Below are 15413 nucleotides of genomic sequence, written 5' to 3'. Positions count from 1 at the left end.
GTTTAAAACAAACGTCATCAGAAAACAGTTGGAAGCGAAGCCACGCTTGATGACGTAGCTAGATAAACTGCATGTTAATGTTAGCTAGGATGTGAAAAAAACAAAAGTACATGCTCTCTTTCTGCCTTAAAAACATGTTAACCACTAAAGGAGTAAAAATACAGAAACAGGGAACCACGATGAAGCAGCTATGATGACCGTTGGAAATCAAATATAATTCTTACTGTATATTATAAGTACAGAACCACTACTGTAATGTGTAAACAGTAAATTACTGCAACTTCAAAACATACAGTAAGTTACTGTAATACTATGTACTTTACCCATAATGCAATGCAAATTACAGTAACTACTTGTAAAGATGTCTTATAGGGTGACCAAACGTCCGTATTTCCCGGGACATGTCCGTATTTCACGTCCTGTCCCGGGCGTCCCGGGTTTTTTTTAGAAAGTGAGGAAATGTCCTGTTTTTTAAATTACCTTCATTGGACCATTATATTTACAGGCACTAGGGCACTGCGCACGGCGCTGCGTGTGACGTAATCCCTGAGCCGAGTCAGTGCGGGCAGCCCTGTTCTTAATCAGAAGATAGATGGCGTGGCTGTCAGTAGCCAACAACATACGAAAGCGCAAATGTATGTTTACCTACTATTTACAAAAGAGTTTCCCCGCTCTCAGCCCCCCCCCGAAAACAAAAACAAATGAAAACAAATCATTTGTTTTCAGTTGGGAAAACAAATGATTTGTTTTCCCAACTGAAAATATGGTCACCCTATTTATGGTAGTTTTACTGGGCATTTTGTGGTATTTAACTGAAATAAATACAGCAAAGGCTAGCAGTGTATGATGACCGTTGGGAATCAAATATAATTCTTACTGTATATTATAAGTACAGTACCACTACTGTAATGTGTAAACAGTAAATTACTGCAAATTCAAAACATACAGTAAGTTACTGTAATACTATGTACTATACCCATAATGCAATGCAAATTACAGTAACTACTTGTAAAGATGTCTTATGGTAGTTTTACTGGGCATTTTGTGGTATTTAACTGTAGAAAATACAGCAAAGGATAACAGTGTACTTTTCAGATTCATATTTACTTTTCAGCAGAGCCTCAGAACTGACAGGGTGTTTAATCATGACAACACTTAGAAACAAACCCAAAACTAAGTTTTTAGTTTTCTTCTGTAAAAACACTCATCTGCCTAAAGATATGCTAAATAATAACTAAAATGTGAAGATGATGGTTTTAGCTGTACAACCTTATGTAGATGACTCAGTATTAATACATTTTATTTAAACGCATTTATTAACAAAGAACCCGTACAAACAAGATAAACCATCAGAAAGTTAGACAGTGCAGAGTAAGAAGATTTGAAAAGATGAGTTTTTAGGCATTTTTTTAGTTTCCCGAAACAGGAAGAAAGAATTGAAAAGGGAAAAACATAAACAAGATCAATTTTATTATCAAAAAACATCAAATTCAGGATTTACAAACAAATCATTTGATTGAAAAACAAAACAAAAAATATTAAAAATCTGAGGTTTTCTGTGAAAACAAAAAGACTCTTGAAGGTTTTCTGTTTATAAAACGATGGCGAGCGTTTCCGCCACCATCTGGATCGCCCTGAGGGGATCGACGACGTCTTTCAGTTTGTCCTTCCTCAGAACCCAATCTGGTGCAAACCTGAACGACACAAAAATATGGAGCTAAATTAGTCCCAACATTCACAGTAAGATTTGCATCGTGTTGTACAGAACAGCGAATAATGTCGTACATTTACAAATCTTCTTTTACACTTATTACGTCTTATTGCACACATGCAGATTTTACCGTACGCTTTGTGAATCTTTCTGACACTAATTTAGCTCCACAGAAAACAGCATTTTAGTTTCCACAGAACCAAAAGTCCTGTTTGGGTTTGTACAGATCAGATGCTGCCTACTTTGGTGGCGGTTTGGATTTGCGCGGCGTTGGCGGAACAAAGAAGCTCCCGTTGATCGAGGCGTTGATTCTCTGCCTGGTGATGCTGCGCTCTTCGTCCATTTTGTGTTTCCGCGCGGTGAGCCGGTAGATGCTGCGTATCCGGTCCAAAACTTTAGGCAGCTTCACCACCTCCTGAGGGGAAATAGATTAAATTTAAATGTTTTCGTAAGGATTAGTGGGAAAGATTTTTTTGTCTGCTTCAGACCTGAGCGCGGCGCTCGTCCTGCAGCAGCAGAGCGAGAAGGAAGCAGGCTTTGGTGAAGATGCTGCCGCCCTTTTCGGCCACCTTGTCCCCGGCTTTCTCCCGGTATTTCTGCAGTAAATCCAGCAGCGTTTCCAGGGAGTTTTCCACCGAATACACCGCCTCTATGGTCAGGTGGTACTGAGGGGAAATACACATTTGAGTGTTAATAGTTAGATTTGAACCATCTTCTCTGATTGATCTCTGATGAAATAAATTAATTAATCACATGACAAATTAAAACAAGCTCAATAATTTACATTTTTTTCTTCTTTCTACCAAAAACAGGATGACAAAAGTCTTCAGTCTGCTGCTTTGGTCTCAACCAAATCTTTTTTTGAAGGGCATTTTTGTTTACACAGACTTCATAATTCATATTATTTGTTGTTTCCGTTTTGTTTATTCATTTTGGATATCTTAAAATGTCTTCCAGTTCATCGGAATTTAAAGTTTATTGATCTCTGAGACCATTATATTTAGGGATGCACCAATATGAAAATTTGGTCCATCCGATATTAATATTACTGTTCTTGCTGATATTATATAATATATTTCTCTACTTTTTTTGACACCTTTGAAAAAACAAACGATCATAAACAGACAGAAACAAGATGTCTGTTTATGATCGTTGTATTTATCAGCCCAATGCAGACATGTTAAAAAAATTACTAGTAACGACCGATACTGATGTTGGTGCTGATATATTGTGATTATATTCCTTAAATAGCCTCAAAACAACAACAATATTATCGTTTATTGCAAAAACTTATGGGACAATTTATCGTCCTTTTAAGGCCTGAAACAGCTAGATAGATACACTAATAACAGCTTATAGTACTTTAATTATTACTTAATGTATGACTATTAGAGATTTTTTAAGCACCAAAAATACTTTATTTTAGCCTTGTTGGTCTTTAATTTGCATTTGCCACATGTACTACCAACATCTTCCACCAGAGGGCGCAGTTCAAAAAAAGGATTCAATACAGGAGGGCTTTATGAAAAGTACAACTAGAGCCTGTTTTTGTAAAACCAATAAAATTAAGGGAAAAAAACCTGAAAGATTAAGTTGGTAAATTTCAATCAGCTTTTGTAAACAGGATGAGATTTGTATAAAAATGAAAGATATTCAGTCAGAAAAGCATCGATGTTATGAACCGGAGACGTCAGTTGTACCTTGGAGAGGTTGAGGAGGATCTGGACGGAGAAGGTGATGACCTCCATGCAGGGTCCGCTCCGGTTGCAGCTGCGTATCAGCGTGAAGATGACACCGGTGGCGTCGCTTCCCACCAGCCGCTCGCAGCACTCTGGCGACAGCCTGGTGGCGGCCTCTGCATAAAAAACGTTTCCATCACCACTCAGCCGACAGCAGCGAGCGAAAACAATCCAGTCCAGGTCTTACCGAGGTTCTTCAGGGCCTCCAGGATGAAGGAGAAGTGTTTGTATCGGAGGAGATACTCCAGCGCAGAAGAGGTTTTGTTGCAGAGTTTGTCTTCCTCTCGTACTTCAGCAGAGATTTTGCGCAAGCGGAGCCTCAGCTTCACGAGTAAATATTTCCTTAATATTGATGAAGTACTTGTTCCACTGGCAGATTATTTCACGTATGATATGGGACTAAATGTCTTGTTATAGATTAATTTAATCTACCAATGGAGCGAGTACTTTTCCATCAATATTAAGGAAATATGGACTTAAAACAAGCTCATATCTTGATGAAGTTACTTGTGGTTTTATCTTATTCAAAAATACTTTATTAATCCCACAGGGAAATTAAATGCTGTTGTAGTTCATTAATTTTTATTTCAAGTGGACTAATATTTGTGATAGGAAGTTTACCAAAAATACTTGGTAAGATTTTTTGTTTTTGCAGTGTAGCTCAAACATATCCCTTTATTTATATTTTCTAAACGTGAAGTTGAAGAATAATCCAATTAAAATACCAAAATTTCCACATAACTTTATATTTTGGTTCGTCTGATTATGTAATTTTTAAATATGAAATTATTGATAATTTGATTAGTTACTCAGTACTTGAGTAGACTTTTACCAAATAAAATGTTACTATTACTTTAGTAATGTCTTGGACAGCTACTTTTTACTTTTAATTGAGTACAATTTTTAGTTTCAAAAACATCTGGACTGTAACATCACTAATCAGCAGCTAGGTGATGGAGTTGCCTGTCACCTAGCAACCCCAGCTTGTTACCCAGCAATCCCAGCAGAGGTCCACCTTTTACCCAGGAACCCAAACTGAGCTCCAGCACATTTGGTCAGCTGGTTTTACTGTTGTGTGTGCTGTACAATGGCTGCTGGAAAAGACAAATGTTTTGTTGTTGGCATACTATTCAGAAAACACTTGCTGCATCCTTGTTAGTTGTGCAGGAGGCTCCACTAATGCTTTTCAAAGATGTACGGTTGTATAATAAAACCAAGTACAGTGGACGCCCCCGTTTGCAGTTCAATATTTGCAGATTTCAGAATTCACGTCTAAGATTTTCTAAATAAAATGCAGCCTGGGAAGTCTTTGGCTAGTTTGGCTAAAAGTAATGACAGTTGACATACTTTTAGCCAATCCAGGAGCGCCTTTCATTTTCCTTGTCGCTGATTGGTTGAGCCAACCAGAGCTGAGATAAGTAAGGCTGTAGATGTTAGCTTCTGCGGTTATGCTAACACCATTTCCACTGTAATGCATATTAAGGTACATTTGGTGTTTGACCTTTAAAAATCGACACTGATAAGCATTTTTAGAACAGGAATCAAATATTTAAAGATTTCAGCAATAGCCCCAGGGTGGAATATAAATCCAGTGTAAATGGAGATCGCTTGTTTCTGGCTGGAAGGCAGAGATGTTATGAGACTCTGTAACTGTTGTCACAATAACTGTTGGTTTATTTTCATCTTGTCACATTTACTGAAGGATTATAACTACAAATAAGAGTAGATAGTCAATAGGACAATCTGAATCCTTCAAGGAGAAACTGTGTTTTATCTCTGAAAATCAGAAGAATGAAAAACAGACAGCTGCCATAACAGGAAGGCGTCTCCATGTTTATCCTGCTACCAAACCAGGGTATCGATTACACTGTGATTGATGATGAGATCAGTGCCGAGAAGTTCCTGAGCTTGGTCAAAGACCGCCGCAAAACATAAGTTAATACTGCAAAATTCTTGCTTGGTTGACATCTGTGGATATGAGGTTTTCACAATAAAAATGTGAAAGTGGTGCTTTAATTTTGTGTTTAATCAGTAATTAAAGCACTAAACTTTGCTTCAAGTCCTTGAAAGTTATTGATATTTAAACTGAACAGTTCTGTGATAACGTGTAATTTAATTTTGATTAGAAGATTAAAATGTGGAAAAAGTTTTCTACAGTAGAAACCAGATAAAAAATACACACATTTATTTTCTCACTAGAAACTATTTATAATAAGAAGTACATTGTGCCTTTAAAAAGCTAACAAAAACATACTGGAAATATAGATTACAACATTCTTTGTTTTAACTGACAGCCATCTTGGCAGGCAGTTGCTATGACAACAATAAACAAACCACAATACTAGTACATTACAACTTTTACTCATTTACAATTTTTGAGTTTTAAGCCTGATATTAACAACGAGGCTTAATCAATCCTAACCAACTTTCAACAAGATTTATAAATCAATAGTTTTAGTTTTTATATTTTACTTTTCATATTGTTTACATCGATTTATTATAAATTTTCTTTCCCACTCTCTTTTTCCACAATACAGAAGAAAATAAATGTTTGACTAAACAAGCAAAATTAACTTCCCAATGTTTAGATATTGAAAAACGTTCTATAGATTATCATATATGGCCCGTGTGTCAAACTCAAGGCCCGAGGGCCAAATCTGGCCCGCCATAGCTTTCTATGTGGCCCTCTAGACTCCAAATCATAGCAATGGGCCCCTCCAGTTTTTACAAATAACCGCAAAATTCACACAAGAATCAACAGACCCCCTCATGTTTCCTGAGTTTATCAACATGTTTTCTGAGTTTATCAACATGTTTTCTGAGTTTATTAACATTTTTTCTCAAAATTGTCCATAAACATTTGGGTTCAAGTGCCTGCTGTCTCAGCCTGACCTGATGTCAAGTTATAGTCCATGACCGATAGAGAGATTAATAAAAGATCACATTTAACATCATATGTTAGTGCAAATATTGTAAAAAATTCCTTACAGATATTTCTAACTTAGCGCCACAAAATCTGTGTTGATTGCAGAAAAGCACAAAAACAATCCTGGATGAACTGATTAGTGTGAAAAGATGTTCAATATTACGTTATTGTAAGAAACACGCATTGATGCTGAAACACCTATTTATTGATATTTTAACAGTTTAATTGGTTTTTATCAATATGTTCTGGTGCAACAGGCCCTTTATGAACATTCAGGTTTTTGATCTGGCCCAAAACAGAAATGAGTTTGGATAAAAACGACTGAATCATGGACTATTTTGAATGTAAACAAGAATGAAGAGTGAGATATTTGGTGGTGGAATGATGTCACACCGCCAGCAAAGGAAGACTCTGTGATGTCACTGGCGATGCAGTCTGTGATGTCATCAACTGCAGAATTGTATGTGACACAATTCTGCATATTTTTCATTGCTTGCAATATCACTGACTAGCTCAGACGTGCGCAAAGCTCTTTCCAAACGACGGTTCAAGTAATTTACGGCGACAGATTTTGGCTAAAGGATTTGAGGTAGAAATGTTTCACCAATTTGAGAAATACCGCAACAGGATGATGGGACTCCGGGCAAGAACGGGAGTCTGGCAAAACCCCCAAGGCAGCTTCGCTCCTGCACACTTGGATATTTTACACGGGGAAACCCAAAGACTGGACTCCAGTCTGGAAATGTCCCATAAGATCGCGTCCCTGCAAGACAACGAGAAACGTCTGCAGGAAGAATTGGCTCAGCTCAAAAATTCATATAGTGAACTCAGCTGTAAATATAATAGTGACGTTTCTGGACTTAAGCAAGACGTGGAGAGATATCGGCAGGAGGCGAGACGTGAGAAAGACGCCAATATAGAGAGAGAGAGAGAGCATCTGAACCTAGTCAACAATCTGAGAGCTGAGAAGGAAGAGCTCTTCCAGAGAATGGCAAGAAAGATCATAATTCTAAGAAACAGGGACAGGCAGATGTTCCATGAACTGGATCGGGTTCATGTTTCACATGAGGAGCTTAAATGTAGATATAGAAACGACATACTGGAGTTACAGCAGCAGGTGGAGACTTACCAGCAGAAAATAAGGCAGGACCAAATGGCTCTTTTACAGAGACAAAAGGCAGAAAAGCTTATTTGGGATATTAACCGATCTGCGCTGCAACAACTTGAAAAACTTCAGCAGCAGGTAAAGGAGGAGAGAAAAGCACATCTTGAGACAGTAGAGAAGGCCAAGGCGAGTCTGGACCACCTGAGATCTGAATATGCCGTCCTCCAAAATAACGCAACAACAGAGATTAAAATCCTGCAAGACAGGGAAAGCAGTGCCCAGGCAGACCTGGAGAAGGTAAACGGTTTGTACCAGCAGCTCAAATGTCAGTATGAAAAGGAAGTCACTGCATTTAAACATGAAGCAGAGAAATACCAGCTGGAAATAAGTTGCTTAAAAAATGATTTACAAAGAGCGAAAGAGGATCTACTGCTGCTGAGAGCTGAGGAAGACGGTTTCCAAAAAAAAGACATCACAGTTTCCCAAGAGAAGGAGGAAGACTTACAGGACCAAGTGGACCCAGTTGATGTCGTAAGTGAAAAGGTTTCTCCAGAGGAGAAAATCTTAGGAGAACCGTTATCAGGTTGTTCCACAGACCCAGAATCCTCAGAAGAGACTAAGATCACTGGAGAAACCGTCCTGGAGGATTTGGACAATCCGGATGTTAAAATCATGCAGGACGGTAAGAAGAAAAAGTCTAAAATGTCTTTTTGGAAAAAATTACGGAAGACTCTGAGATGGCAGAAGCCAAAAGAAAAATAAAACAGTGAAGACAATCCAGAACATGTCTAATGTTCTGGATTATGATGATATTCAGAGAAGGAGAAAGACGAGCAAGAGAGGAAAGAGGACTCAAACTCATGGAGGTTGTAGCCTCTGTGTACGGGGCGCCAGGCCACGCTCCGTCAAATTTAAAACGTTAAAGTTTTATCCCCCATTGACAAACTAGAAAATAGATCCCTTCCCAACTCAATTGGAAAAAACGTGGGCAGCACGGTGGTGCAGCGGTTAGCGCTGCGTCTTCACAGACACCATCTGTGTGGAGTTTGCATGGTCTCCCCGTGTTTGCGTGGGTTTTCTCCGGGTGCTCCGGTTCCCCCCACATCTCCTAAAACATGTAGGTCAGGTCAGTTGGTCACTGCAAATTGCCCCCAAAGATTTGAAGAAACCCCAAACACATGTGCAGCTTTATTGTTAAACTTTATAATTAATTGAATTAGCCGAACGTTAGCCCTGTTCCCTTCGCTGCTTTAGCGCCGCAGCAACACTGGGCTCAATTTTTATAGCAACGTATTGATTTAAGAGTTAAAATGTCTTCATTTAATAGTAATGATTTCTGTTTATTTCCACTGTACTTGTGCTTTTATGGTTTGTCCTTTAGTTTACCGTTTCTACTCACTTTTTATATTAAATTGCACTGAATTGTAGCTTTTAAACTGTTTTAATCTGTATTTTAAAGAAGATTAGCAAAAGGATCATGCAGTGGCTTTTTTAGTGCGGCTGTGGCTCAGTGGGTAGAGTGGTCGTCTTGTGACCAGAAGGTTGTAAGTTCGATTCCAGCTTCCTCAGCCACATGTTGAGCTGCCCCGGGGCGGGGCACTTAGCGGCAAGTTGCCCTCTGACCTGCATGTGGGTGTAAATGTGACTGTAGTGTGAAGCGCTTTGAGTGGTCAACATGACCAGCAAGGCTCTACACAAGTTCAGTCCATTCACCTGTTTTTCTTTGATAAATCCTGTTTTTCTTTTTATACCAAACTTTAAAAAGTTGATTTAACAGGTTTGGATTTCTTCAGGTTCCAGGATGTTAAATTAATATTAGAGTTTAATCTGTACATAATATTAGATGATAATTGTTATCATAATTTAATTCTCCGGACCATAAAGAGACCCAAACTTGTTTTATCTGGTTTGTTTGTTATAAGAACAAAACAGGTTTTATAAAAAATAAAAGTTACTGTGATCTTTCTGTTAGTCTTTATTTAGAAATACAGATTCAAGGTAGTTTAACAAACTTAACAAAAAAGTGCAATTTAACATGAAAACCTGTAGAAAAGGGAAAAAAGAAGAACAATCCATGAAAGCATGAAAACAGAAAACTTAATCAGAAATCATTTCCATTACAGGAAGAAATCAATTCTTAGATCAATACTTTGTAATAAATATGAAGCTTTTGTGTTGTTGAGCTTATGTGTTGTCTGCTTGTATAAAAGAGAAGGAAAAGGGGCTAAGAAATGAATAATTCAGTTATTTTTGTAACCAGTTTATGGTAAGACAGCAAATTATGTTTTGTTTAGGACGTTACTTCTAGGTTTTGTTTGTCAACCTGGGTTTAATTCCCAGTCCTGCAGAATCTGCTGCATGTCTTTCCCTTCTCTCTCCTCCCAATTTCCTGTTCAACTTGTTAAATAACGGCCTAAAAAACTTTATCAGAGCCTAAAAAACTGATTTGAAGAAGGTGGGGGGGCTGGTTGACCTTTGATGACCTCTAGAAACATTTCTTTATGTCTTTAAAATTATAGCGGCACAAACAAAATTTTTGCTGCACAAACGTTTGACACCAAATTTGCCTGATTTGAAGAAGGTGGGGGCCAACTTCACTCAGGTCTATTTACCTGCTACTTTACCCGCCACTGGAAGTTTCTTAAAAGTTTATCTGTTAGTCTGCAGCTCATGTGACCAAACCAGACGAGGAGATGAAAAGTTAAAACTCTCAATATTGTCTTGTACACAAGTTCTGGTTGGGTAACAGCAAGATCACTGAGTCTTCTTAAAAGATACATTAGATGTTTTAGTTAATTTTTTATCTCCAAAGTGTGGTGTTGCAAAAGTTTGAAAACATTTACCGTATTTTCCGCACTATAAGGCGCACCTTCAATGAATGGCCTATTTAAAACCTTTTTTCATATATAAGGCTCACCGCATTATAAGGCTCATAGAATAGACGCTACAGTAGAGGCTGGAGTTACGTTATGCATCCACTAGATGGCGCTGCGCTAAAGGGAATGTCAACAAAACAGTCAGATATTTCAGTCAAACTTTATTAATAAATTACAAACCAGCGTTCTGAAAACTCCCTTCATTCCCAAAATGAATAAAAAGCTGTTTTATTATTTTCCCGAGGTAAAGTCAGTGACGTGGTATTTTGGTGACAGTTTATCTTTTAACAACAGCAAGGTGTAACATATAGTGGAGGGGAACTTTTCCTCGATTCAATAAACACGTAAAAAACAGCCTGATGCTGTTACGGTAAATCAAACGTTAGTGCAATCACAATATATATCCACTTCCACTATAACCATTGATTGGTTCATGTTAAATTCTCTGGCTGCTGCTCTGTTCCCGTGTTTTACTGCATCACTGATCGCCTTGAGCTTAAACTCTGCGTCGTAAGCTCGTCTCTTAATAGGAGCCATTTTGGGGTCTTTACACAAAACCCAGCCTGCACCGCGCGCTTCTTCTTCTACTGGGGAAATGAAGTCGGCGGCTGCTTACCGTACTTGTGAGACCAGTTGTGGCTCAATATTGGTCCATATATAAGGCGCACTGGATTATAATGCGCACTGTCGGCTTTTGAGAAAATTGAAGGTTTTTAGGTGCAACTTAATCTGGAGGCATCCAAGTAAACAAACAGCGTTTCTTCCTGATCTAAACAAGCAAAAGTCCAGCATGAATCCTTTTTATCCGTCTTCCATCAGTTCTTGCTAAGAAAAAGCTGAAAGCTTCAGCTGAAATCTTTATGGGCGTTTCTCCTGTGGAACAAGTCGAATTATTCCCCGTCAGTGAATGAGAGCAGAGAGGGTCAATCTCTCCACCCAGATGGATCAATTTCTCAATCTGGGTTTGTGTTTGGGAAATAATAACTCCACTTCAGAGGCAACAAAACCCGGTCAGCTGAAAAATAAAAAATAACCAGAAAAAAATCCCAGGTTCTCAAAATCTGCCTCCTCTTCCTCTGCTCATGGGAAACGTCGATGCAAAATCGCAGACAAAATGTGAGAAACTTTTATGTGTTAAATACATATAAAAGTATTAATCAGATTAATTAAGCAAAGTGAGTTTTCATGGCTCTCAGTTGTTCAGCATGTCTTCAAAAAAATCTGCAAACAGACAAATGTGCTGAGCTGGTGGCAGAGTTGGGTAGTAACTAGTTACAATTACTCAATTACATTTGCTTGAGTAATTTTATTATGAAGTATTTCTGCTCCTACTTGAGTAAAATGTCTGGATTTTCTACCCACAGAATGAAAAACAAACAAGTTTTAACCCAAAGTTCACCTGACAGACACACACCTGCAGTTTTTATTAAAGTTTCATGAATCTTTTATTGAAAAAAAAATGATTTGGAAACATTTTATTTTGCCTGATTTTGTTAGTTTTTGTTACTAATATGATTTGCTGTCATTTTCATTCTTAAAATACCCAAATTTCCACTTAACTTTTTATTTTGGTCCAGGTAATGTAATTTTAAAATGATTGATAATTTGATCAGTTACTTAGACTTAGACTTAGACTTAGACTGACTTTATTGTCATTTTGCATGCACAGGGTGTATACAGAACGAAATTTCGTTGCATACGGCTCAGGACAATGTTTTGAGCTTTCAATTGTGAGGTTACTCCAGAATAAAATAAAATACAGTATAAAAATATGAATATAAAATATAAAATATAAAGTGCAGGAGTGACAGTAAAATATAAGTTATTTAGCTCTGTACATGTGCAAGGTATAAAGTGGAGACCAGATTTTAAGTGCAGTCCAGTTAAGAGTTGAGCAGTCTGATGGCAAGTGGGAAAAAGCTGTTTCGGAACCTGGTGGACCTGCACCGGACGCTGCGGAACCTCTTTCCAGAGAGCAGCAGGGAGAACAGTCCATGGTGGGGGTGTGAGGGGTCACTGATGATGTTTCGGCCTCGGGACACGCAGCGCTGGGATGAAATGTCCTGAATGGAGGGAAAGGGGGCCCCGATGATCCTCTCTGCTGTCCGCACCACTCTCCTCACGTTCTTCCAGTCGGAGGCGCTGCAGCCTCCACACCACACAGAGAGGCAGCTGGTCAGAATGCTCTCTATGGTGCTTCTGTAGAACGTCTTGAGGATGGGCGGGGGCAGGTGTGCTCTTCTCATCCTCCGCAGGAAATACAAACGTTTCTGTGCCCTCTTGGCCAGAGACGTGGTGTTCACAGTCCAGGTGAGGTCGTTAGTGATGTGCACCCCCAGGAATTTGGTGCTGCTGACCACCTCCACAGCCGAGCTGTTGATGAGCAGTGGAGCGTGGCTGGGCCGGTTCTTCCTGAAGTCGACGATCATCTCCTTCGTCTTGTCAACGTTCAGGATCAGGCTGTTGTCTCTGCACCAGTCCACCAGCTGCTCCACCTCCTCTCTGTAGTCCAGGTCGTTGTCGTCTCTGATGAGGCCCACCACCGTTGTGTCGTCCGTGAACTTCACGATATGGTTGGTGGCGAACCTGGGGACGCAGTCGTGTGTCATCAGAGTGAACAGCAGAGGGCTCAGGACGCAGCCCTGAGGGGAGCCTGTGCTGAGGGTGATGACATCGGAGGTGTGTTGTCCGATCCGGACTGACTGAGGTCTGTCGGTGAGGAAGTCTAGCAGCCAGTTTCGCAGGGGGGTGCTGAAGCCCAGGTGTCCCAGTTTTCCTGCCAGATGCTGTGGGATGATTGTGTTGAACGCTGAGCTGAAGTCCAGGAACAACATCCGCACATGAGTGTTCTTCTCCTCCAGGTGAGCCAGGCTCAGGTGTAGGGCAGAGGAGATGGCGTCCTCAGTGGAGCGGTTTCGGCGGTAGGCAAACTGGAACGGGTCGAATGTGGAGGGGAGTCTGGAGACGATGTGTTCTTTTACCAGCCTTTCAAAGCACTTCATCATGATGGGAGTCAGTGCCACAGGCCGGTAATCGTTGAAAGAGTGACTTGAGGTTTCTTCGGCACCGGAATGATGGAGGCAGTTTTGAGACAGGCTGGCACTGTGGCTTGGTCCAGTGAGGTGTTAAAAATGTCTGTTAGGACACCAGCCAGCTGACCTGCGCATTCCCTGAACACCCGCCCAGGTATGTTGTCGGGGCCTGGGGCCTTCCGTGGGTTGACTCTTTTCAGAGTCTTCAACACATCGGCTGTGTCCAGGCAGAGTGCCTCCTCTTCCTGGTGGGGAACAGTTTTCTTTGCCGGAGTACTGTTCAGTGCCTCGAACCTCCCAAAGAAGTTATTGAGTCCATTTAGAAAGTCAGCATCAACTTCGCCCACTGGGGGGGAGGATGGATTGTAATCTGTGATCGCCTTTATGTCTTGCCACATACTTCTGGTGTTGCTGGTGTCGTGGAAGAACTCCTGTATTTTTCGACTGTGGGTTCGTTTTGCTAACCTGATAGCACGGTTCAAGTTGGCTCTCGCTGTCCTCAGTGCCTCCTTGTCGCCAGACTTGAAGGCTGAGTTCCGTGCTTTTAGCATTTCACGTACCTCCTTAGTCATCCAGGGTTTTTGGTTGGCCCGGGTGATAATGTTCTTAGTGATGCTGACGTCCTCTGTGCACTTGTTGATGTAGGCTGACACAGTCATGGCGTACTCATCGATGTTGATCTGGTCGTTGTAAGTGGCTGCTGCCTTGAACATCTCCCAGTCAGAGCACTCAAAACAGTCCTGAAGTGCCTCCATGGCCCCCTCAGTCCACATTCTCACCTGCTTCACTGTAGGTTTTGTTCTGATCAGCAGGGGCTTGTATGCAGGAATTAGCATAACAGATAGGTGGTCTGAAGAACCGAGGTGGGGGCGGGGGGCTGCTCTGAATGCTTCTTTGATGTTGGTGTAGGCCAAGTCTAGAGTATTCACTCCCCTGGTTGGAAAATCCACATATTGGTTGAAGTGAGGGAGAACAGTCTTCATGTTGGCCTGGTTAAAATCCCCAGCAATGATGAAAACGCCCTCTGTGTGTGAGGATTGCAACTCACTGATGGTCCGGTAGAGAACACTCATAGCCTCTTTAGTGTTAGCACTGGGGGGCACATATACGGCAGTGATGCTAACAACAGTAAACTCCCTGGGCAGGTAGAATGGTCTGCAGTTAACAGTCAGAAGCTCGATGTCCGGGGAGCAGTAACTGGCGACAGTCATGGCATTTTTACACCGGTTGTTGTTGATGTAGATACACAGCCCCCCTCCTCGGGTTTTACCGCTGAGATCGCTGCTCCTGTCTGCGCGGAATGTAGCGAGCCCCTCCAGGCTAACAACGTTGTCCGGTATGGACGAGTTGAGCCCAGTCGCAGTCCTGCAGGTACTGCAGGACTGCGACTGGAGGCCTGGAGTTTGAGACGCCTGCAGTATAAACTTCACACTAAACTCAGTGATTATGAAAATAATTTAATCGCATTTTGTTGAGACCAAAGAACATTTTGAAAAACTGTTTGGTCCAGTTCCTTTGTGTAACTGGGTCTATATTGTTAGTTGTATATTTTCACAAAATGTTTTCTTTAATTTATTTGTCCTCTTATACTTGTCTGTCTTTGCGTTCCTTTGTGTCTGCTATGAGGGGTTTGGTCCTCCAGCTCCGCCCTACTTTCTTCTTCTTTTGTTTGGGGTCCTCCAGCACCATTATAAATGTTAAGTTGTTCATTTCTTCTTCCCTTTTGTTACTCGTTCCACTGGGAAGAGGCAAGTTTTATAATCCATTGTAATCCTTTCATTTATATTGTCCAAATGTTTATTTTTTTCTCTGTATTAATGTTAGGTGTTTTAATATTTTCATTCGAGTTGCTATTATGCATTTATAAGATTTGATGCATGCTAACATTATTATTTTGTATAGATCGGGTTGGAGAACTGGAGCACATGCTACGTGCTAATGCTAATATCTCCTGATTGACAGATTGAATAAACGGAGAGCCTCCAAACCCAGACTGGTGTTTTATGGTTTATCCTATCAACACA

The 15413-nt window shown here is 40.4% G+C and overlaps 1 protein-coding gene across 1 annotated transcript; it reads right to left on the bottom strand.

Moving 5' to 3' along the window:
* Positions 1–1503: 1503 nt before the first annotated feature.
* On the bottom strand, positions 1504–15078 carry LOC116725907 (abnormal spindle-like microcephaly-associated protein homolog). Its single transcript, XM_032572311.1, has 7 exons — positions 14980–15078; positions 14438–14801; positions 3638–3811; positions 3412–3566; positions 2200–2376; positions 1954–2126; positions 1504–1694 (listed from the first exon to the last, which is right to left on the bottom strand). Exons 1-7 carry the CDS (start codon positions 15076–15078, stop codon positions 1592–1594), a joined length of 1245 nt encoding a protein of 414 aa, XP_032428202.1. The 3' UTR covers positions 1504–1591.
* Between the last annotated feature and the right edge of the window lie 335 nt (positions 15079–15413).

The sequence above is a fragment of the Xiphophorus hellerii genome, chromosome 9, assembly GCF_003331165.1.
Source record: "Xiphophorus hellerii strain 12219 chromosome 9, Xiphophorus_hellerii-4.1, whole genome shotgun sequence".
NCBI lineage: Eukaryota > Metazoa > Chordata > Actinopteri > Cyprinodontiformes > Poeciliidae > Xiphophorus > Xiphophorus hellerii.
Note: the sequence above shows the minus strand (reverse complement) of the source record. Positions and strands in the feature narration are given on the sequence as shown.